Below are 25,211 nucleotides of genomic sequence, written 5' to 3'. Positions count from 1 at the left end.
GGAAAAGGCCGGAGGACGCCTTCAACCTGCTAGGCAAATGGACCGTTTCCGTATGGCAATCTCACACTGTGGTTTCTTGGACCTAGGCTACCATGGATCTCCATTCACATGGTCACGGAACCATCCTACTGAGGGCCGCATTCGCACACGCCTGGACAGGGCACTTGCTACTGCTACATGGAAATCAAAATTCCCCGGAGCATCAGTTCAACACCTTTCAATGTCCACCTCAGACCACTCCATGATTGCCGTACATTTGCCACCCTCTAAGACTCGGCTCAAACGTCCTCGACCACCTTTCCGCTTTGAAGCAATGTGGCTTCGTGACCCACGTTGTACTGAAATAGTGGAAGAGGCATGGATGGAAGGACTACACAATCCAAATGGTGCCCCAATTAGCAACTGCCTTGACAGTTGTAGAGCCCGGCTATCTACATGGAATAAAACTGAGTTTGGGCACGTCGGAAGGCAAATTGCAAGTTTGGAAAAGGAACTACAATCTCTAGTACAACATCCCCGCCCTAACCACAAAAAGATTGAAATGACCCGCAAAGCTTTGAATTGCTGGCTTGATGCTGAAAACACAATGTGGCACCAGAGGTCCAGGCACTTGTGGATCACTGATGGTGACCGAAACACCTCTTTCTTTCACCAAAAAGCTTCAAATCGTAAGGACAGAAACCTCATCCGAGGCATTACAGACCCAAATGGGGTATGGCAGGAGGATGCTCAAGCTATGGAAAGGGTTGTTCTAGACTACTTCAACACCATTTTTCGGTCCAACGGTCCTACAGACACTACTCCAATAACTGCAGCTGTTCGACCTGTGGTCACTGCTCAAATGAATGAGTACCTTTGTCAGCCTTTTCAAGCAGATGAGATACACAAAGCACTGAAGCAAATGCACCCAAAGAAATCTCCGGGCCCAGATGGTATGCCACCATTCTTCTACCAACATTTTTGGTCTCTATCGGGTGAGTGTGTTACAAGAGCTATACTTGATTTTTTAAATTCGGGAATCATGCCTCCTAAGTTTAATGACACTCATATCGTACTCATCCCGAAGGTGAAAAATCCCACCAAGATAACAAAATATAGACCCATAAGCCTAAGCAATGTCATCTCCAGATTAGCTTCCAAAGTTATTGCAAATAGGCTTAAACGCTTCCTTCCTGAAATCATTAGTAAAAACTAGAGTGCGTTTATGTCTACCCGGCTTATTACTGATAATATATTAGTAGCTTTTGAGACTATGCACCACCTAAATAAAAAATGAAACGAGCGGGTTGGGGAGATGGCTTTAAAGCTTGATATGAGTAAAGCTTTTGATAGAGTCGAATGGGGCTGCCTTCATGATATAATGTTAAAAATGGGTTTTCATACTAAATGGGTAAACCTTATGATGCTTTGTGTTACCTTTGTCACATATTCCATCAGGATCAATGGCGAGCCCCGTGGTTATATCACCCCCACGAGAGGCTTGCGACAGGGGGACCCCATATCCCCTTTTCTTTTCTTGTTTTGTGCAGAAGGACTCTTCGCCCTCCTCACTCAAGCCTCTAGGAGTGGGGTAATCCATGGTGTTGCTGCATGCCCACGGGGTCCACAGATTTCCCACCTTTTTTTCGCTGATGATAGTTTAATCTTCTGCCGAGCCACTAGTGATGACTGTGATCACCTAGAACACATCCTAGAGACATATGAAACAGCATCTGGTCAACAACTCAACCGTGACAAGACTGCCTTATTTTTCAGCCAAAACGCACCACTTGAGATTCAGGAGGACATTAAACATCGTTTTGGGGCAGAAGTTATCAGACAACATGAAACTTATTTGGGTTTACCCTCCCTGGTGGGTCGGTCAAAAAGAAATACCTTTCGAGCCCTTAAGGAAAGATTGGATAACAAGCTCTCGGGATGGAAGGAAAAGTTGCTCTCACAGGCCGGAAAGGAAATTCTCATCAAGGTAGTGGCTCAAGCCATTCCCACCTATACAATGAGTGTCTTTAAGCTTCCAGACTCCCTTTGTGACGAGATGACAAACAGTTCGTAATTTTTGGTGGGGCGAAAAGGATGGAAGAAACAAAATGGCCTGGTTAAGTTAGGAAAAAATGTGTGCACCCAAAAAAGATGGAGGTTTGGGCTTTCGCGACCTCAAAGCCTTTAACATAGCACTCTTGGCAAAACAGGGCTGGCGCCTTCAAAGCAACACATGCTCACTAGTTCATCGTGTTCTCAAGGCACGTTACTTCCCTAACCGTGACTTCCTCTATGCTGAATTGGGCCGAACACCCTCCTATGCTTGGAGAAGCATAGTGGCTGCACAAGACGTTGTTAAGGCTGGTCATCGATGGCAAGTGGGTGATGGCACCTCTATACAGATTTGGAGAGATAAATGGCTGCCAAAGCCATCTACTTTCCGAGTCATCTCTACGCCAAACACCTTACTTGAGACTGCGACTGTTTCTGAGCTCATTGACGAAGCCACAAGAGAGTGGAATGTTGATTTGGTTAATCATGTTTTCCTACCTGATGATGCCCACACCATTCTTGGCATCCCACGTAGTAACAGACGCAACAAAGACCACATAATTTGGGCCTACACGCCAAAAGGCAAATTTCCAGTGAATAGTGCTTATAAAGTTGCCTTGTCTTTATCTCAGTCTAAATCAATAGAAGGAACATCAGATGCCAGCAGCCATAGTCAGTTTTGGCAGAAAATCTGGAGCCTCCGGATTCCAAACAAGCTAAAAACCTTTGCATGGAGGGCAAGCCGGAATATTCTCCCCGTGAAGGCAAACCTCTACTCTCGTGGAGTGCTCGATGACCCTACTTGTAATGCATGCGACCTGACTGCTGAGACCAGCGGACACCTCTTCTGGGACTGCAAACATGCACGTGACGTTTGGACCGCTACATGTATTCCTTTCGATAATATGGGTGTCCGCTATCGCAACTTCATTGACCTGGTCTGGTACCTCATCTTCAGGCAACATGTGGGCCAAGACGTACTCGAACTTGTTATCTCCATCGCATGGTGCGTGTGGTACAACCGGAACAGAACACGACATGGCTCCCTACGGCAGTCTTCAAACGAAATCCTACACAAAGCTCGCACCGTCATGGAGGAGTTCCAGGTGGCTCACTTCGCATGTCCTCAACCCCCCGGTCCATTAGACAATTGCTGGGTTCCCCCTTCAAACTCGTGGTTCAAAATAAACACCGACGCAGCTATCTTCAAGAATCTCGGCACAGTGGGCATCGGTACAATGATCCGAGACCATGCAGGAACGGTCATTGCAGGCCTCAGTCAGCATATGCACTTACCATTGGGTCCCTTAGAGGCTGAAGCAAAAGCGATGGACGTAGCAGTTTCGTTTGCATGGGATATTGGGGTACGAGATGTTATTTTTGAAATTGACTCCCACGTAATTTTCACTGCTCTGTCGGGCTCCACCATACCACCCGCTACAGTGATTGACATCCTTGAAAGCATCCAGCAAAAATTGCATGATTTTAGACAAGTCAAAGTCCAACATGTCAAGCGCTAGGGAAATAAATGCTCACATACGTTGGCACAACATACAAAGGGTATCCATGACTTTATAACCTGGTTGGAAGAATGTCCACCAATAATTGAATCTCTAGTATTACAAGACGCTATGTACTTCTCCCTTACGTAATAAAAAATTTCAGTCTTCCTATCAAAAAAAAAAAAATGCCACATGTCTATCTATTTTATTTAATGCTAAATTTATGCCTTCTATTATTTCAATTTTCTAAAATAAATAAAGAAAGAACCCATCATATTTAGGAAATTGAAATAATAGAAGGTATAAATTTAGCACTAAATAAATTAAATGAACATATAACATATTTTTATTTGTGGAGTATATAGTAAACCAAGAGGTGCAGTACAGAAGATTTGGGCATGAAATACTTTATCTTAATCCAAATTCGGCCCAAAGACAAAAAGGCCCCAAATCCCAAATGGGCAGCAGATCCAGATCCAGATCCAGATCCAGATCCGGCAGTATCAAGAGGCCCACACACCTTTAAAACTCAAGAGCCCAATTCAAACGCATATATATCAAAATACCATCGATTTCCTCGAGCTCAAAACCTAGAGCAAAACGAAAAGAAGATCAGACTTCGGAGCTACAAAACCCATCGCTCTTTCTCTCCACTCTCAGTCACAGGAGCTCGCTACGCGGAGGGAGGGAGGGACACGTGCCACTTGCTCGTAGCCGTTGCAGCTCAGCTCAAATCAAAATCTTCGGTATTGTGCTCCTCCAATTTTTTTTTTTTTTTTTTTGGTGTATAAGTGTGTGCTAATTTTGATGATTAAGCTTGAAAGTTGAGATTTTTTGAATAAAAAAGTGGAATTTCTAAGTGGGTCTAGCTTCAATTGCTCGGATTATTGGTATATTGTGCTTAGCGAAGTCTTTCTTATGTATATTGGGTTTTGATTGGTAGATTTTGTGTAAAAATTGATGTTATTGGATAAATAAGGTATTGGTATGTTTAAAAGATTTGCAAGACTGAAATGGGTTTTGATGGCACACAGACATAGTGGTGATTTAATTATACAATCACTCTTTTATAGTCTGCCTCATGGAAAGTGAGATTTTTGTGAATGGTTTGTTGAAACATACTAAAACTCCATTTGGTTAGACTGTTTTGGGAGCATAAAAGCATGTTTTTAAAACCCGAAACTCTGTTTCGCAACAGCAACTCATTATAGCTTTTTTTTTTTTTAATTTTTACAAACGCTCAATTTGAACCCAAAACAACGGCTTATCCAAATGCACCCTAAAACTCCGTCTGTTTGTTTTGATGGAGAACATGAAACCCAAAATTCTTGTTCTCTGTGTACATCTAAAACCAAAATGGGGATAAGAATACCAATTAATTCTAAAATAGTTTACCAATCGGTATAGCTGCAACCACCTTTCCTAGCTTCCAGTCTCTCTCTCCCCTTCTTCTCAAGCCCTTGGGTAATGTTGAATCATTGATGAGGGATTGGAATGCTAGTGAAGGTGGTGGCTCTATGCTCGTTCATGTGGCTTTTGTTGTTTGGTTGCATTTTTCCTATCACTGGTTGGGGTGGGTTGTGGGGAAGAGAGATGCAAGGGGTGGCATTAGTCATCATGTCAGAGAGGAAATGGGTTGTCAGTTATGGTTGTTGAAGACAATTAATGGGCTTTTTTTACCTCTGGAATTTGGACTGCAACGAGTGTGAAGAGTAAAGTTTCTGTGTTGCTAATGTTATGGTTCAATTTGGCGACAACTAGTGTATTCATAGCAAGGTTCTAGATTTCAGTGGAACATATAAGGTTCCTCATGTGGTGGGTTGGTTTGTGTGTTATATTTGGTATCACTTCCTTTTTGGTGTTGATCGTACTTCGTTTTCCCCATTTCGTAAGTGGCGAACTCAAATTTTTGTGATAATTTATTTTAGAGGGGAATTTTGTGCCACCAAAGAATGTGCGAGTGTGAAACAAAATGGCACTGTTTCTATTCTAATCTAACTCATATATGGAATTTTATTAACTTTTTTATTTTAATTTGACTTTTTGATTGTACTTGTAATTGTCTAAGTGTACTATTAGAATGGAGGTTAAAGGATTTATCTTCAATGTATTTAGTTTTCTTGTCAAATAGTATCTGTTGGTATTTATTTGTGTCTGTGTTAAAGCAAATGGCTTCAAGACTGGTTTTGCCTGATTTTTATAAAAATTGGAACTTGGAGGAGTATCAATGAGGATTCCCTCCATGAATAGCCTCCTCCTCCCTCCCCCCCCCTCCCTTTTTTTTTCCAAATTGTTACTATAGATTTTTGCCTTCTCCTTTTCCTGGATGCAACTTCATGAAAAGATATTTTAACTAACAAGAGGTAAGAAAACTGAAACATGGGTATCGATCATGATTCTTGCTATGAAAGATTTAAGTTTATAAATACATATATTATTAAACGCTCCATGAGAGAGGCTGAAGACATCTATGCCCACTCCTTTTCCCTGGACATGAGTTGCACTAAACGATGATTAGTGAACTAGGGGCTATATTAAGTATTTTCCAGGGTTGTTTTTTCAATGCTGTTAAAGCGAGCTGAGTAAGGTAAATACCTAAATATATGTCAATCTTACTTGATCTCATGACACCAATGCTTTCTTTATGATAGATGGCAAGCGCTTGGACAAATATGAGCATTGCAATCATACATAGGGATATAGAGAGGGAGTGGGAGAATCAGGGTGGAGTTATGGGTATTATTTTTTATAATTGGACTATTGGAGATTCTTGCTCACTCTCAGAAGATCTCTACGTGTGCTAAAATTCTGGAGAGGATGAGGAGATCAAATTTTATTTCAATATTATTATAGCATTGGAGCATCTTGGAGCAAATGAGCAATGGAGCTTGTGGAGCACGGCTCACCTCGAGGATTGCTCTCTTGGTTTGCTTCATTGTTTTGGTTTTGGTTTTCCTTTCCTTTTGATATCATCAACATAGTACATGCTGATGATAATTGGACATCGCAATATATAGGAAGACTTTACTTTAGAAATTGAGAGAATTTTCTATAATTATGACATGTCATCTTCTTTATGCAGTGTATAATCGTCTCTATACAATCTTCGAGTGCCAAATATGAGTGGTCGTTTTTCTCGCACAATCTATGTAGGCAACCTGCCCTCAGATATAAGAGAATGGGAAGTTGAAGATCTATTTCACAAGGTTTGGTTGGATTTTTTTATGCTATGATTTTTTGCTGGTACTCAAAATTTCATTTGTTTTGGGGTGAATTGTCTGTGTTCTCCTATGTCTCATTTTAATCCTAAGAACTTTCCATTTAAATGTGTCCGGTTAATTAAAAAATCATTTTTATTTGAAAAATTGTTCAGTTTCTGAATTTCTGCACAGGATTATGCACATTTGTTCATGTGCTTATATGATAACATTAATACCATCTTAGGATTTGAATACTGGGAGACAACATAATGCTTATGCTGTTCATCTGATGCCCTAATTTGAAAGACGTTAATAGTTGTAAAAGTATATGGGATTTGGCTGTAGGAGGCTCATGTAGTTAAGGTCTTCCCTTCAGTTGTGTTGGCATTCTCTAGCCTTTGGACCAGAAAAAGGATTTCTTTTCTAGGAACAATTTAAATTTATCATATTAAATAGGGTTCTACATGACTTATTAAAGATATGGTTCTACATGATTGTATGTTAAAATATGGCTGTTTAATAGTTGGACTGACACAGCTCTATGATGTTGATTTTACCTTTGCAGTATGGCCGTATATTAGACATCGAATTGAAGATTCCACCCCGCCCTCCATGTTATTGTTTTGTGGAGGTACTCTTTGCATCTTGGATTTTGACTGGATATGTTCAAAACATAATTTATTTTTGTCTTCACTTAATTTTTGTTTGTTTTGTTAGTTTGATAATGCTCGGGATGCAGAAGATGCGATCAAGGGTCGTGATGGCTATAACTTTGATGGTTGTCGTTTAAGGGTAATAAGATCACCAATTAGTTTTATTGGGGTACTTTGCTTTCTTATTTCTTGACTAATTTGTCATTTGTCCTTTACGCAGGTTGAACTTGCCCATGGTGGTAGGGGTCCATCTTCAAGCGATCGTCGAGGTGGCTATGGTGGTGGTGGTGGTGGTGGTGGTGGTGGTGGTGGTGGTGGTGGTGGTAGGAGTGGTGATGGGGGAGGGGGTGGTGGGAGCCGATTTGGTATCTCACGCCATTCTGAATATCGAGGTGCATAATTTAGGAGAATATTTCTTCTGTAACTAAAAGGGTTTAGGAGAATGTGATGGGAAAGTTTTGTGCATGAAACTGTGCTTAGACCTTTTATATCTTTTGATTTGGTTTATTTTAGGAGCACTTTAATGGTTCTGATGCTTTTTTTTTTGTTTTTTTGTTTTACAGTTGTTGTTCGTGGGCTCCCTTCTTCTGCTTCCTGGCAAGATTTGAAGGTGTGGAATTTTTATATTAAAAAGTAATTTGCAGATTTTTTATTTATTTTTTCATGCTGCTGTGTTGGTAACCTTATTGGTCAATCGGTTTCAGGATCATATGCGAAAAGCTGGTGATGTATGTTTTGCTGAGGTGTCCCGTGACGGTGAAGGTATGCATTTTATCTAAAATATGTATCTATTAATTTGTTGGTATTATAATTAGCTAAAATTGCTGTTCGATTTATATGGTTCCTATGAGTTTGATGGTCAATTTTCATTTCCTCTGGCAAATGAGCTCTAGCTTAAATTACACCTCTTTTTCTTTTTAAGAGTAAGTTGGAGGATTAGGTTGTGGGTTAAAGTTCCACTGGCTGCCCATGTAGTTACCAATTTTAAGAAAAAATCATTTCCTCTTTTTATGTGGAAATACAGATATGCTTTGGATATCCAAATAGCTGTGAGACTAACTCATTATGTTTGTTGAAAATGCAAATTTTCTTATGGAAAAAAATTAGCATGTCTCATAATTTATTTTGAACAAAAGTTTACACGTCCTATGCTTGACATCTATGGTTTGCAACTTTGCATTTGGTGGGTTGATGCCATGTTCTTCTGTTTTGTCTGTATAGCTGCTATAAGGGGGGTGAAACAGGACATTGGAGATTGCCGATGCATGTTTAGTGATTATAGCTCATTTAGATGTCTGTTGCTGTAGCATCTAATATTCATTGTGAAATTTTCTTAATTATATACTTAAATGACACATTTAACTTCTTAATAGTTTTTAGTGCACTGGTTAGGACCTGCTGAATTGACGTAATTAATGATATCCTTATACTTTGGATTGATTACTAATGATATTGAATTGATCTCTCTCCAGGGACTTTTGGCCTTGTTGATTACACAAATTATGATGACATGAAATATGCTGTAAGTTGTTGGGAGAAATCATTTGATTTGTTGCATATGTGCTTTGGTCTAATATGATAGGTGACATGTCTGCTTTTCAGATTCGGAAACTCGATGACACTGAATTCAGAAATCCTTGGGCAAGAGCTTATATTCGGGTAACCTTTCCTTTCTGCCATCTTAATAAACTTGTGGGATTGTTATTAGGCTTAAACTATGTTTTGGGTCCTGGTAGGTATGTTTCAAGTCTCTCCCAAATTGGTGATGTATCAATTTGGATGGGAAGGACTAAATTGCTCAAAATTAGAATGTTTAGGGATGTAAATGAAAATTTTTAAATTTAGAGGCCAAAATTTCAATAGCAGTCTCTATTTGATACTATGGATGCTTGTGAGTTGTTTAATGATCTTTAATGAATTGCTTGGTTATAGCTTTGAAAAATGCTCCTTTCTCACTTTAAGTTGATTAATAAATCCTACACTTTTGTTTCCCCAGTTTTTGATGTAAAACAGTGTTCGATTAAGCTTTATTGAGAGGTGTAGGGCAGATTGGATGTATATACCTTGGAGTAAAATGCTTACTGTTTTGCTGTTGTTTGATTCTATTTTCAACTGGTGCAGGTGAAGAAGTATGAGGGCAGTCCCCCAAGAAGTCGTAGTAGAAGTCGAAGTCGCAGTCGCAGTCGCAGTCGCAGTCGCAGCCGTAGCCGCAGCCGCAGCCGTAGTCGTAGCCGTAGCCGTAGCAGAAGTGTAAGAAGGGACCGGAGGTACTGACTTTTGTCCTCTTCTTTCCTTTTTAATTTTTTTGTGCGTCTTGAATATTCTTATTATCTGAGAATCTGTCCTTTTTTTCCCTACAGCAAATCATTGGAGCGGTCTATTTCTAGGTCGGTATCAAGATCCAGATCTGCATCTCCTGTCAAATCTTCCAGGTATCTGGCTTTTGGTTACACTAGCTCTCTTATATTTTGGCCTTTGCTGCTCCTCTTATCTTACCTCTAATGATGATATTGATTGTTAAAATATGCAGGCCAAGATCAAGATCAAGATCAAGATCTAGGTCAGGATCTCCTCGCCAGGTAATTAAACTTCAGGATTAAGTGATGAAATTATAGTGCGTGTGTGCCTCACATACCTTTTTCGTAGATCACCGTTTTGAGATACATCTGTATATGTGTGTGTGTATATAAGATATTGCAGTGTGATCTCTGGATGTGCTTATAGAAGTCAATGAAATTGGTATTATATTTGAACTTATTTAAACTGGATAGCATACAAAGCATGTGATCTAGGATATAACTCTGCACTGAGAATTTTCCAGCATGTTTTAGTTGTGTACACTATGGTAGGGGGTTGAGAGATGGGAGGGGAGAAGGGGAAGGACCTCGAACCCATCCAACTTTTGACAGATTGAAAGTCTTATGGGGATTAACTCCTTCCATTTTTCCCTGCAAGCGGGGGAGTTGTCCTCCCACCTCTCCATTCTCTCCCTCCAGACAAAGCAGTACCCCATGTATAGGAGCCTCATTTTATGAAAAACCTATTTTTTCCATGTTTCTCATGTTTCATAAGTTCCTTTTTCAGTCATTTTTGGTGCTGTTCCCTTAAAAAGAATTATCATGTAGCAGAATTTTGAAACCCTTTTTCTTGTTTTCTTTTGTTTGAAGTTGTTCCTATTTTAATGATTAATGTTATGGATTTAAATTTGTTTATCACCATGTTTTGGATAGAACAAGATGGTACAGACAATTTCTCAGTTCCCATTTCAGTCTTTTTTTGGTGCTGTTCCCTTTTGTTTTTTTAAACAATTATGCTGTATCAGAAATCTTATTATTATTAGCATTTTTTTTTTTGGGTTCAAAGTTGTTCCTATTTTAATGAGTAATTGCAATGGTTTTTATGATTGTTTTTCGTTATGTTTTTTGTTTGAACAAAATAAATAGACAATTTCTCAAGATGTTTCTTTGTGCTTCATGTGTCTTTCTTAACCTCCAAGACCAGTCTTCATGCTTAAAATTTGAAACATTTAAGCTTCCTAGTGATTGGAAAGAGGAGGAAGGATGGACTCCCACATTTTTGAAACTTTTTTAATATAAAATTACTTGTTAAAATATTCTGGAAATCTTATTTAAGCTTAATCTCATTTCAGGCACGGTCTGGTAGTGGCTGATTTCTATGCAAGTAATGTCCAAACTACTCCAGAAACTGGTAGAGTTTGAGGGGAAAGCTTTAAATCGATTTTTAAGTGCACTTATTTGATGGCTTGTCTTGATCTAAATTAGCTATGGTTTGCATGGCTTGATACTTATCGAAGTATGTGTACTATGTAGTATTGCAAACCAGTTATTTTGCGGTTTTCTTTTTATTTGAGCTACAATCTGCAAGGTATGTGTACGTTTTGTTTTTTAAGTAATAATTGAGGCTACTATTATGGAGATCTGTGACATTATTATTTATGGCACTTACTATGGTTTGAGTCTAAATTTCTCGGTGTTTGAGTGTATTCTGGATTTGGTAATAATAATATGTGATTAAGACCATCCTGTTCTAACTAGATGGAGCTCTATCCCATTTTTGGGGCTTCAATTGCAATCGAGTCCCCTAACCTCCATTGTGGGAGATTTACTTTTTTAAATGGATCTTGAATGGCTTTTCCGTCTTCAGTACCTATGCATTTTTGAACCTCAACTGCACTTATTACTGTGGCTTGTACCATTGAGGATTATTATCTTGTATTTTTAAAAGAACAATTCTATCAGAGTAATGCATGCTTTAGATTTTATCATATCTTTAACATTTAAGAAAATGAACACACTAACTGGTATCTACTTAAAATATTAATGATGTTTCAAAATCTGAAGCATCTTTTTTTTATTTGCCTGTGAATGGCTCTGATTTTCAAAATTGGTCCAGAAAGTGCAGACCATGATCTAGTTTCTTACCCTTGTCTAAGGGATTCTTTTGATTTTTAAGTCCACTCTATCTTGTGATGTTGGTTGGTTGTTAAATGGTATCAGGTCAGGGTGTGCAGGGACAATTTTTGTGGGCAAATAAACATCGGGTAAAATTTGTTACAATTAAGTGGATAGTAATAGGCATGGGATACTGTTTGAAGTAGTCTTCAATTTTTTTTTTATAAAGATAAAATTACTAATTGGGTCCTCCAAATTATTGTTAAAATTCATTTTGGTCATTGTGTTAATTTTGTGTCTTGTTGAATGATTGTTTGTGCCAATTTCGGTTCTGAACTTGTAGAATTTTTAGAACCAAGTCGATTTCATCTTTAGGCCTCTTCTCTATTAAAATTTGTAATATAATTGTTCTACTAAAGAAGTAAACGTTAGATGTACAATTTATTTTTAATAATTTGATAGTTATGACTAATTATTTGATAGTTACGACAATGGAGAATGCGGATTTGAACCTTGGTTCTTTTCAATAAGGACATCATGTTAAGATTTTAACATAGGGAATGTCTAAGAAAGAAATTGACTTATTTTTATAAAGTTGAGGGAGAATAGTAACAAAATTAATAGTTTAGGGCAACAATTTTACTAGAGATCATAAAATATGGTCTCTTTTTCTTCTTCATTATATGTTTGTATCATTAAAATCAAGTCAATCTAACTTTTGCTTAAATTCTAAGGGCAATATTAAGGGATACGTAGGCAATTTTCGAAAGCAATTCAAGTGAGATTAAATTAAATTACTTATTACTGCACGAATTAATTATTCATTCAATCAAGCATGAGACACACTACTGACCATAAAATTATAGAAAGTCTTATAAAAGCGGTTTTGGTGATTGTTTTGAACTTATTAACTAAAAAAAAAAAAAAAAACTTTGGTATAATGGATTTTGGAGTATGAAATGATTGCTCTAAACACTCAAAATAATTTCATCTAATCTCATTTTTAAAATAAGGCAATCATTGAAGCAACATTTTAAGTATGAAAAATTCTCAAAAATAGTATAAGAATGTGACTTGAAAACGAGACATTGCTTTGTTTTGAAGTTTAGGAAAAATGTGACTTGCAACCACTACGTAATTAGAGGAAAATTGTAACTAACGCCCCTCATAAAGGAAAATTATAATTTACTTCCACGTTGTTTGGTTTTATCCCAATTTTTTTCATAAAACTTCCAATTCTTTACATTTGACTCCCTTATGATTTGAACTAACATAAAATTGTAAAGATTTTGTCTAATAAAACACCTAAAAATATTTTAGGTTTAATTACATATTTAGTCCTCAACCTTTGCCCCATGTTCAAATGGTCGTCATCCTTTGAAATATAAAAGAAATTGTCATTATTTCTTACTTTGATTCTCTCTATCTCCAAACAAATATAAAAGAAATAAACAAAGTATTTGAATAATCAATCTTTTTCCTCTTTTGATGCTATTATAATCCATAAGATTTCATTAAATAATCTCAACTCAAAATTAAAGCAATAATCAATGTTAGATACATTTTGAACATAATTTAAAAAATATAAGGATTAAAATAAAACAATTCAAAGAATATGCACCGTTTTAAAACATGAGATAAAGGTTGATGACTAAAAATGTAGAGAAATACTATGTTCACAATATTTTCCACTACAAATCGTAGTGGTAAGCTTTTACTGGTTATAATATGAAGTGTACATCACTTAAATTAATTTTTTTTTACCTACTAGTAACAGGCAGTAACAACATGTCACTTAAGATTTGTTGTGAAAATATTATGGACATATAATTTTTTTAAAAAAGTGATTAAACCAAGATTTTTTTTCTTCTTTTAATCAAAATTTGAAAGCATCAAACATGGCAATTAAATTTGAAAGTTGTAAATAAAAAACAAAAAATTGAGAGGTAAAAGTAAAGTTAGTAAACGGTAAAATAGTATATGGGGGAAAGCCCGGAGAAGAATCGGATCGGGTTGGGTCGAAATAGTTTCCTTTCCTTTCCTTCCTAAAACCCTAAAACAGAACAGAGTTAGACCAGAACGGAAAGAGAAAGTGAGAGAAATGTATTGTTCCAGTCTTCTTCGCCGAGCCACTGCTCCTTCTTCTTATTCTCTCTTTGCATCCAAACCCATTTCACTTCTTCCATTCTATGCTACTAGAATTTCCCACCTCACTGCTCCCAGATCATTCTCTACAGGTATATTTATGAACAAAATTGTCAATTTCATCTGGGTTTATTCTCTGTTTGGTTACTAAGATTTTTTTTTTGGAATCAAATGAGACCCTTTTGCTTTGAATTTAATTTAACTTTCTGGGTCATCTCAAGATTGGTTTTTTTTTTTTTTGTTTATTTCAAAAAGCTTCATAGCATTGATAAAAATTGTCAATTTCATCTGGGTTTATTCTCTGTTTGGTTACTAAGTTTTTTTTTTTTGAATCAAATGAGACATTTAACTTTCTGGGTTATCTCAAGATTGGTTTGTTTGTTTTTTTTTTTTTTCAAAAAGCTTTATAGCATTGATATAGATTGGAGATTTTGAATCTGATTATGATTTAGTTTAATGTCATATACTGCAGGAGTTATTGAATTCATTGCAGTTTTCTTTATGGCCTAGTTAAAGAATAAGAGATTTATTAAGATCAAGCACAATACATCAGTATATACCTACTCATTTACTCTAGGAACAAATTTGAACATTAATAAGAGAAGCAACCTGGTCCAAAACACAGCAAACTAAACTTAACAGTTATACAATCTTTGACAAACATAGTATGAGCTTGATGATGTATTTTCCTCTGTTTTGAGCACAGCCCTTTAAGATTTCCCCTTCCAATGATTTGAATTGCACCCCATTCAATTATGTGATCCAAGTCAAATACTGGAGTTGTGATTTGTGAAGAAACACCAGAACATCAGTTCCTACAGATTCTTATAGTAAAGGAACACTCAAAAAATTGATGGCCTCTATGTTCACAAAACACAGTTTGAGTCTCCTTTATACCCCCCTATAGAAGCATTCTATCTCTGGTACTTAAGCAATTCTTAATTACCAGCCAGCATATGAATGCATGTTGTGGAACAGCTTGAGCAAATGTAGTTAGGGATTGACATTTGGTCATATGTGAGGATTTTTGTCCTCTTGTTGAGTGTTACATGGACTAGTTTTTGTGCTCTAGAAAATGTTAGCTTAGTTGCAATGTGTAGTTATGTATATGTTACTTATCATTTATGTGAAAAAAAACTCCCTGATCTGGGTTTGTTTGAATCTGCCCTTCTAGTCTGTTAAAATATTGCACACGGAAGTAGTAATTATGATGCAGTTGCTGTGGCTGATCTCAATAAGAAAGGATGGATTTGTTGGGTTTTATTTTATTTTATTTTTAAAATTTTATAACCAAAATGGTTGTCTGACTAGATAATGGAAGAAAACCAACCTGTAACCGGTGTGGAAATTGAAAATTGCCGACTTTGTCATTTGTAGGTTGAATAACTATGTTAAATACCTTTGTTAGTGATGGATGCATTGTGGATTTTGTAGGTTGTGTTGAGAATATTCTTGGTGGTTCCCATTCTTCTGAAAATTATGCAAGAGGGGGATTGTCAGGAACTTCAGTGCTGAATTTTGGTTTGAGGAACATAAAAGAAAATGTCTTTGTCTCTCCTCCATATGCTTTAAGCTTTCAGAGTTATATACATTCTTCCAGTCAGAAAGATTTTGAGACCCAGAGGAATTCTAGGTCTATGAACTTTGTTAGGGGAATTATAGAGGAAGATGGTAGGGACATCATGGGGACTTCTCAATTTCCTCGATATAATGTTGAGCAAAATGCTGATATTGTTCACATAAAGATGCTGCGTAACAATACATTTGTTACGGTGACAGATTCTAAAGGGAACATAAAATGTAGGGCCTCTGTAGGATGCGTGCCAGAAATGAAAGGTGGGGCAAAAATGTCTCGATATGCTGCTGAGGCAACTGCTGAACATGTGGGACGTATGTCACGAAATTTGGGGTTGAAGTCAGTTGTGATGAAGGTGAGGGGGTTTACTTATTTTAAAAAGAAGAGGCAGGCAATCATGAGCTGGAGAGAGGGCTTCACCAACTCTCGAGGGGATCGGAATCCAGTTGTATACATTGAAGATACAACACGACGTCCCCATAATGGCTGCCGGCTCCCGAAAAAACGTCGTATTTAAATAGTAGCAATTTGGGTGGTGGATGATAACAGAGGTAGGATGAGGAATTGTCCAGTTGCAGCTCAACTTCACGGTGCTAATAAAATTATGCGAGTCTTGGATGTACTTTTGTTTGAAGATTGGTCCCATTATGATGTTAGGTGCAAAATTGATGAAGGGTATCTTAGACTATTTAGTCATTTATCTTGCTTATTAAGATCATGTGAATGAGAATTTTCTGACTATATTAGTGCTGGAGAGGATTGTTGTTCTTTATTGATAATGTTTGGAGCTTCATTTGGAGCATCTCTGGCTGATTCCTGTGTATCAAAATGTTGAACAAGAACTCATAGCACATTTTATTATTGGTCCTATTTAATAATTTAGGCATAAACGTAAGGAAAAAAAAATCTAAGCTTTTGGCCCTCAATAGTCTATATGATGATCTTACTGTAGCCTCCATCAGTAGTAATTCCAGATTTATAATGTTCTGCTTCAGGTGCCACAGCATTCTAATTTCCAGTTTAGATTGGGTTCAACAATCTTTTTTAAAATGAACCAATCCCATATACAGAGGGTCAAGATTGTTTCAATTGACAAGAGTTCTATGTTCTCATGACCTATTCAAATAAATAAAAATGCTACAAGGTTATTGTGCCATTATGTTTCCTTATTTTCCCTTGTCATGCTGTAGTTATTTCCTTATGTAAAAAGTTAGTGCTGCAAAGCTTGTACCGTTGTGAATATGATCTTCACCAGACAGATGTGCTTATAGTCTTTTGGTATTTTTTTTTCAAGAAATAGAAACGTCTTTTTCGTAGTGTGTTATTGTTCTTATGGTCTTTTGGTACTTTGGGTATGCCTACTGCACAGTAAGTTGTGGCTTCATTAAACAAAATTAATTCCAGAATATTCAGGAGCCAGAATATTCAGTCGATTTTATGTACATGGGTGGTGTTCATCATGGATATGGGATGTCTTAACAGTTTTCTTCAAAAAGAAAGAAGGGGATAGAGAGAAACAAATTCTACACAGTATTTTAACATGGAAGTTGTTAATTTATTTTGGCTTATTGGCAGTGCTGTCTGTTATGTATATGCTTTCACTATTCGAAGTTTCGTAGCAATAGAGGCTAAAAATTTCCAGATTCAGATTGACCTTTTTAAGTAAGTTTGATCATCTTGCTGCCTAGAATGCAGTTGATAGGCATAGGGTACCAAATTTTTTATGATGATCACACTGTGCCATCCATCAGTAGTGACTCCATATTTATGCTGTTCTGCTTCAGGTGCCATAGCAGTCTAATTTCCAGTTAAGATTGGGTTCAACAATCTTTCTTAAAAACAAACTAATCATATAGAGGGCCAAGCTTTGATTGTTTCAATTGTCAAGAGTTATATGTTCTCATGATCTAATCTGAATAAATTGGAATGCTGCAAAGTTAATGTACCATTGTCATTGTGTTTCCTTATGTTCCCTTGTCATTCTTTAGTTGTGTGACTTATGTCCCTGTATAAAAAAGTTAATGCAGCAAAACTTTTACCAGTTGTTCACAATGCTCTTCACTGGTAGATCATAGATGTAAGATGCGACGATTAAACTAATATACAATTTGAAAAATAAAATTATGGGCAGAATGCAGTTCACAAATCCCGAAATACCAACCAAATTTTTTTTTTTTCGTGTAAAATTCATTCAGTGCCTGGAAAGTTGTGACACATTTTCAATTACAATGCCTAACACAGCCTTATTGTCTTCGTTGACCTTTTTTTATTTCTTTTATTTATTATAATATACATGGAATTTGATCATTATACAATGAATAGCTCCTTCACAGGTTTGTGTTTGCGGGTTTCAAAATAAGGTTTTATTTTGACTCCATTTAAAATTCAATCTCATTTTGTAAATTGCATAACTGGTCTAAAAATTAACATTATTTCCATGGTCTTTTCCCTATGATGACAATGAATGGAATTAATTTGCTGCTGCTTTAGCAAACTTTGCAAAAGAATGTTTTGATTGTGTTGTTTAGCTTGAAGATTTGTTTACATCTTTTTTTTTTCTTCTCATTGACAAATGATATATGTCATTTACAACTCTAAGAGGTTGGTTTAGTGGTTTTTTAAACCTCATGATATCCAAAACCTTTAACTAGCTTCTTGGAGCCATAACAAGAAATTCCCCCTGATCATAACTCAATGTGCATGGGACAAGGAGATTACACATACTTAGAGTGTAAGAAGATTATGGAAACTGGTTAAGGGTGTAAGAAGATTATGAGATCTGGTTAAGAAATATAACATCAAAGAAATATAAAAAATTACTTGAAAGCATGGAATAAAATAGATAACTAGATACAAACTGACTGATATTATTAGATTGAACAAACTTTTTACATAAGACATAAGAAAATGATTTTTGAAGGAGGCAGGACCGACTCAACAATTTTGGAGGCCTTGGGCGAAAATTTTAAGTGGATTCTTTTTTAAATTTTAAAGTCTAAACCTACACAAATAAAAATTAATTTATTACATGGTTTAATAAATTAGTATCACTATAATACAAATGAGTTGATATAATATATATCAGATTATTAATTGGTGTGATAATTTATAATAATTGATATAGTAAAAGTTTGCATTAAAAAAAATGTGATAACTTATTAATTAGTGTGGGGCCGTGTGGGGGCTAGCTTAGTTTAGGCCTTGTGATGTGTTGGGCTTGTGGACAAGACTGCACAGTGCTTGTGTGCCATGTTTTTGTGTAATTTTCTACATTTTAGGATATAATGTGGCATTTTTAATGCATTTTATTGACCAATAAAAATACTTAATTTTTTTTTGTAATTAAAATATATAAAAATAAATATATTATATATAATTTTTTTTAACAAGTGTGGGCCTTTTTTATTTGAGAGCCTTAAACGATTGCATTAATTACATCTATTGTTCAGCTGGCCTGAAAGAAGAGTAAGTTCTGCCTTTACAATGATACAAAGTGGCTATCTATAGGTGATGAAACTTAAAACAAACTCAAATACAATTTACCATCAGCTTTGAATGAGATGGTAAGGGTGCCTTGTGATTGACAAATGTTGAAGGCAGTAGGGGCCTGCTGAAACTCTCTCTATATAAAAAAAAAAAAAAGAAAAAAAAAAAAGGAAACGTGGGCCTGATAATAGGTTCAATACTATGGCCCATTCAACCAAAAAAAAAAAAAAAAAAAGGAAACGCTAAAATAAAAACCCTAGCACTCTTAAATCTCAACCTATATATATACACAGTGCACAAAACCCTAACCCTACCCAAAGCTTCATTTCAGCGCTGCTTTTTCTTCAAGGTTTTTCCTCTCTCTCTCTCTCTCTCACTCACTCTCTCTCTGCCTCCGACTTTATTTTCTTAATGGTTTTTATTCTTTAAAATAGTAGTTTTGAACTAGTTTTTTTTTTTTGTTGAAAAATTTGAAGGTTTTAGTGTGAATCAGAGCGCTGTAACAATGTCTACCGGTGAGCTCGCTTGCACCTACGCCTCTTTGCTTCTCCATGACGATGGAATCGCAATCACTGTAAGTCCCACAAATTTTTTTTGGGTTTTTTATTTTGTACAATTTTATGTTAAATATTTTGATTCTATGTTCTTTTTTAATATAATGCGGATTATTGTTAATTTAGATTATAATAGACCCTTTATCATTCGATATTTGTGTGTTTATAAATATATGTTAGATGGGTTTTTTTTTTGAGACCCATTTGAGTTTATTGTATTTCCTCTAATTTGATTTAATTTTTGTTGGACTTACTATTCACTTTTTATTTGAAATACAGTATTTTGATTTGAAAACCCAGTACAATGGTAGAAAGCTCTAAGGTGATTTTGAAGTTTATTGGGATTATATTTATGTATATAATTATATGTGAGGTTGCTGCATTGTGGGTCATTCTTCAAATTGATGTGAATTTTGTCATTATATTTTATGCTTTTTATTAATGGTTGTTTTGGGTGTTGGGTGTGTGGGTTGGAATTTGTTGAAATTTGAGGTCGAAAATGAAACATTTTGTTAGAATTCAATGTGTGTCCTTGTATTTGATGTAGTGTCAATGTTTTTTTTGGTTGAAATTATTTAAATTGTGATATAATTCTTCAACAGTCTGAGAAGATTGATACATTGGTGAAAGCGGCCGGAGTTTCAGTGGAGTCGTACTGGCCTAGCCTGTTTGCGAAGCTTGCAGAGAAGAGGAGCATTGATGACCTTATCCTGAATGCTGGTTCTGGTGGTGCTGCTGCTCCAGTTGCTGTTTCTGCCCCTGCTGGTGGTGCTGTTGCTGCAGCTGCTCCTGCTGTTGAGGAAAAGAAGGTATAAATTACTCTAAACCTAGTTGATATGATACTTGGTTTGTATAAGTTTTGGTTGAACCACTGGACCTGGTGATTAACTTGAGCCATTGTCCCAAATAAGGATAGAAAGTGACCTTGGAATAGCAGAAAAGATTGATACTTTAGGTGCTTTTGCCTTTTCTTATTTTGAGTAGAAATCATAGCTTCTGATGCTTCTCTTTTTTGGTTATGTAAACAGGAAGAGGTACAGGAAGAGAGCGATGATGATGACTTGGGATTCAGTTTATTTGATTAGATTTTCCTACCAGTTTGTCTTTTATTGCTAGGCAGGTTAGGACTGAGTGGTCACAGAGTTTAATTTTTGCCTGGTTTTTGATAAATTATATGAAATTGCTATATGTTGACATGGCTATTTAATACGTCAAAGTTATAATTCACAGTCAGCCGGAATATATCTATTTTGTTAAGTGTTGGGTTTGTTCCTTTGAATGTTATTAGCAGCGCAATCATCTCATTTACTTAGAATTTCTGATTTTCCTATGATGAACACCTGAGTAAGAAAAAAATGGAGGGTAGTGGGTTGGAATCCACTTTACAATGGCTGACCATTTTGTTCTGTTTGTCCTGAAAAAGCACTATAATGGGCTTTGCAATATTGGGTTGCTTCTTTGTTTTTCTTGAATTTTGGTCTTTTAAATGAGCACTACTGCCATTTGGTGATTATTATGACATGAACCTTTGTTTGTGAGACGAGGTTGTCAGGGCCTAGAGGCCGAAACTCCACATCTTTTAGCGCCTAACATATCTACAATCCGTTGGATCTAATGATAATTTCATCTCTCTTTTACATTTCACCAAATTCCTTCCATTTCTCTTCTGTTCTTTTCTGTTTGAACGATGGGTCAGCTGCTAGCCTAGAAGTTGGGCAAAACAACTGAGCTCAAATCTGCTTGTTGAATCTAAAATCTAAATTCCTTAAAATAAGCATGGGCTATCATCATATTATCACTGGCAGATTATTCACCTAAATTTTCTGTGTTGTGATGGTCCAACATATTAGCTCGAGGCTTGAGCGATTCAGGAGTGCATTGCACAATAATCTGTGAAAAAAAAATTGACACTAGATTTATAAAAAAAAGGTTCTGCTCAAAGCTTTTTTCTACTGATTCTTGTAGACTTGACATTGAGGTTGGTTTCACATTTATTGAGTAGCAATAGTTAGATTTTTGAATTTAAAGATGATAACAACTTACAGAAAGGAGTGCAAATTGTTGGGTTTTTTTTTTTTTTCACTAAATAAAAATGAATCCTATACGCCTTCACTTCTTTATTTTATCTTTCTAAATAAAGATATTCAAAGTTCAAATCTTTATCTCTTACTTAGAAAATATTCATAGTTCAAATTTTTATCTCCTATTGTAATTATATATAAAAAAAAAGGATTCCATGAAATCTATTTTAACAAAAATCAAGCCTACTAAAAATTTGGAGGCAATTTGTCTTGAGACAAAGAATAAATACTTCAAATTTCTTGAAGGGGTGGAGAGAATTCCCCTCTATTCTCCTGTGCTATTGTTTTGAGGAGAATAAAAAAACTTCAATCTAATTGCCCCAACCAAACAATTTAGATATCTAGAGGTATTTCTCTTTTCTCACCCTCCTTTGTCTCTATTCTGATATTTCCATCATCCTCCCAAAACATCTGTTTTTTATGGGTTTATTTTGGCCAATTAAAGATCTGGGATTCCCCATGAAAATGAAAACGTGTTACCAAAATCAGTCATCGCGTATTCGCGTGAGAAATATGAGAAATGGTTTTCCACTTTCCTTCTTTCCTCCCTGGTCCACAACACTTGCCGACAGGTACATACCCAAAAACCACCTTTCGCTTACTCGGCATTACTCTTCTTTGCCAAATAACAAAAAAAATCTAGAAGGCGGTCATGTTGTTCTAGTAATGGTTATAATTTTTGAAAATATGTGTAAAAAAGTGTGTAAAAAAGTGTATAATATTATTTAAAAATTGAAAAGTGTTGCTCAAACAATCATACCAAACGGCCCCTAAATAACACAAACTAGTGTAAAAGTGGTAGAAAATTAATTACAAAGAGTCAATTATAATTTGTTATATAAGATAATTGTAGTTAAAATTGTGACTTAGTATATGATACCATAATTACTCCTAACAAAATTAGTCATAGCGTGTAAAACAAGCATTCTCAATTCCTTAACATTCTTAGCTTTCTTTTTAAAAAACGCTAAGACCACAACAATTTACATAAATTTTGCCACAACTCACTGTGTAGCGATTTGTGAGTGGTATATGTGTGGACTCACCACTTTTTTTCCCCACTCATAACTCACCATGTGATTAATTATAACAAAAATTGTGTCAATTTTTGTGTTCTTATCATTTTTCCTCCATGATAATCCATTAGGCCATCCAACTAATTGTGACAAAAGTTGGGTAAGTTTTTGCGGTTATACATTTGTTTTTGTGTGTCATACATTTTTTTTTCCTTTCTAATCCGTTGGGCCGGCCAACCAATCCCATCTAAGCCGTCCACGTTTCCATCACTGAGGGTCAAGATTCAAATGACCATTCTACATTATCCTAGTAGTTACTGGTTAGTTTCCTTCCAGCTCTTTCTAGTTTCCACAGAATCCAAATCCTATCTCAAATTCTCAAAGTCTCAACCTTTAAATACCTCCTCCTACTACAACCTTTTTCCACACAAAAATAACTGCAAACAAAACAAACACACTCTTCGTTTTGCATATCATAAAAACCTTTACAAACTTCTTTGAATTGCAATTGTATTCCTTGTTTCGTTTCATCAAAATCATAAATGATGTCGATGTTCAGTTCCTTTGATGCTCTCTGCCAGAAATTGAGCTTCTCGATGGGTCATAGCTCAAAGCCTTTGGTGTCAATGAAGAATAATGGTGAAGAAGGGAATTCTAATTCTACACCACCGGGTCAAGTTAGCAAAGCCCCCCTCCAACAGCCTCGGAGTCAGCAGAGGAATCCGAGGTTCGCACCTGAGCTTGATGGTGTCCACTGTTTTGAAACCATTGTACCTTATTAGAGATTTTTTTTTTTTTTTTTTTTTTTGAGTTAGTCACCATAATGTCTTGTAAAAGTTAGTCAAAATAATTCAATACAATCTCATATTCTTTTCTTTGATTTTTTTTTTTTCATGTTCATGCACAAGAAATTCTGATTATTATTATTATATATTGGAATGATTGGGATTTGGGGTTAAGAGAACATATGCAGAGTTAACAAGATACTAAAATAATTAATCGGACGTGGTTCCTACTTAATATCAGTTGTTGGGGTTTTGAGATTATTGTAGATTTGTAGTTAAGAATGAATATTTTGAGGAGTGAGTTAATCCAAAATTTTAATTCAGTATTTTTCGTCAAAACAATGTTATACCATTAGTTTATTTCTAAATTTAATTATTTAATTAATTATTCACTTGTAAATGTAACAAGAAATTCGAAATTCAATCGTATACATAGTTCAATTGTCAATTGGAGGGGATTGTCAAATGTTTTTTTTTTTTAGCTCATAACAACTTAACAGATGGGAATGAGAGGTGTAGGGACACAAATTGATCACAACTCAAAAGAGTTGGACAATGGCCCAACAAGTTCACAACAATAAATTTGTAGAGAGTGGGTTTAATATTGAACGTTTAATGAGTCAAAGGTGAATCGCAATAGGTTAGTTTAATGTAAGAATGACTAAGAAGAAGAAGTTGAAAAGAAAAACATTCCTTGGTCAAATCTGAGGATGATATGTTCTCTCTCTCTCAGACTTATACAAATATTCAAGTTCTTGATTACAAAGTGGTTTCTTCCCTTTTTCCTAATGATCACTTGTAATAGAATCTTTTCCCTTTTATATTCCTTCACCTCTTCTAATCTTAACTTTCCACTTGTTAATCAAACAACTAATTTTCTTGATACTTGTCTCATCAGAACTTTCTTGAAGTTTTTGTGGGCAACTGTAAGGCTAGAGGTCACTGTTTATACATCACCTCCACATTAATGCGGCAAACTGGTTAGATGCAGAGCATTTAATGTGATGGTAGCAGTTTTTTCCCCAGATATTTTTCAATTCTCTGTTGACTCTTCTCTCTCCGAAATTTATCCTCCTTCTAAGCACAGTTGTCCATTCCCTAGTACTGGTTGGATGGTTGGACTTTAGGCTTCCACTTTGTTTCTTGAGGAGGTTTGGCTCCTCGGACAACATCATTTGCTTGTTGTGACCAGCTCTCGTCCTTGGCCCGATAACCTACTTGCCTTTACTAATACTCGTTTGTTCTTGAGCTCTTTGGCGTTCTCGGGCATGGCCCACGATCCATGGCCCAATATCTTTATTCGAGCCATCTATCCCCACAAGAGGGGTTAGATGAGATAATACTACTCAGTTATAAAGTTTTTCTCAGATTGGTAAATGTGATAAACTTGTGCAGTATATGTTTGCTAGGCTAGAACCCAATTTTTATTATATTTGAGTAGATAGAGTTCCCAAAAAAAAAAAAAAAAAGAAGCTTCTCTATGTTTCTTGCTTATGATCCTCGTCTCTCTCTCTCTCTCTCTCTCTCTCTCTCACGCACACACACACACACACACACACACACACACACAACAATTTTCGAAACTTCATTTTTTGTTATTAGCAAATTAGCCAACAAACTAAGGGAGTTTGAGTTTTTAACACATACATGGAATCTTCAAAATAAAGAAGTGTTATATGAATTTTCTAACACATAAGTATATAACTTAATTGCCTAGTATTTTGGTATAAGATGAATTATATCATGACGCAGGGGCTAACAAGAATGAAA

The 25,211-nt window shown here is 35.9% G+C and overlaps 3 protein-coding genes across 4 annotated transcripts; all 3 read left to right on the top strand.

Annotated features, from left to right (window-relative positions):
- Positions 1–4,116: 4,116 nt before the first annotated feature.
- On the top strand, positions 4,117–11,325 carry LOC142620931 (serine/arginine-rich splicing factor SR34A). Of its 2 annotated transcripts, XM_075794245.1 has the most exons (14): positions 4,126–4,279; positions 6,185–6,458; positions 6,616–6,739; positions 7,299–7,364; positions 7,451–7,525; positions 7,607–7,778; positions 7,950–7,996; positions 8,091–8,148; positions 8,859–8,908; positions 8,989–9,045; positions 9,508–9,653; positions 9,747–9,818; positions 9,917–9,965; positions 11,036–11,325. In XM_075794245.1, exons 3-14 carry the CDS (start codon positions 6,653–6,655, stop codon positions 11,054–11,056), a joined length of 900 nt encoding a protein of 299 aa, XP_075650360.1. In that variant the 5' UTR covers positions 4,126–4,279; positions 6,185–6,458; positions 6,616–6,652; the 3' UTR covers positions 11,057–11,325. The 2 variants fall into 2 exon arrangements, with proteins under 2 accessions (XP_075650359.1, XP_075650360.1); XM_075794244.1 differs by lacking the exon at positions 6,185–6,458 and having other exon boundaries at positions 4,117–4,279.
- A 2,481-nt stretch (positions 11,326–13,806) lies between these two features.
- On the top strand, positions 13,807–16,380 carry LOC142618259 (small ribosomal subunit protein uS11m). The gene is made up of 2 exons (XM_075791168.1): positions 13,807–14,035; positions 15,378–16,380. The coding sequence occupies exons 1-2, from the start codon at positions 13,900–13,902 to the stop codon at positions 16,034–16,036; spliced, it is 795 nt and encodes a 264-aa protein (XP_075647283.1). The 5' UTR covers positions 13,807–13,899; the 3' UTR covers positions 16,037–16,380.
- Positions 16,381–19,243: 2,863 nt separating this feature from the next.
- Positions 19,244–20,816, top strand: LOC142619418 (large ribosomal subunit protein P1-like). The gene is made up of 4 exons (XM_075792514.1): positions 19,244–19,354; positions 19,482–19,579; positions 20,162–20,368; positions 20,588–20,816. Exons 2-4 carry the CDS (start codon positions 19,511–19,513, stop codon positions 20,642–20,644), a joined length of 333 nt encoding a protein of 110 aa, XP_075648629.1. The 5' UTR covers positions 19,244–19,354; positions 19,482–19,510; the 3' UTR covers positions 20,645–20,816.
- Positions 20,817–25,211: the final 4,395 nt, after the last annotated feature.

Source organism: Castanea sativa, chromosome 12, assembly GCF_040712315.1.
Source record: "Castanea sativa cultivar Marrone di Chiusa Pesio chromosome 12, ASM4071231v1".
In the NCBI taxonomy this organism is placed as follows: domain Eukaryota; kingdom Viridiplantae; phylum Streptophyta; class Magnoliopsida; order Fagales; family Fagaceae; genus Castanea; species Castanea sativa.
The sequence above is the reverse complement of the archived record's forward strand: the minus strand, read 5'-3'. Positions and strand labels throughout refer to the sequence as shown.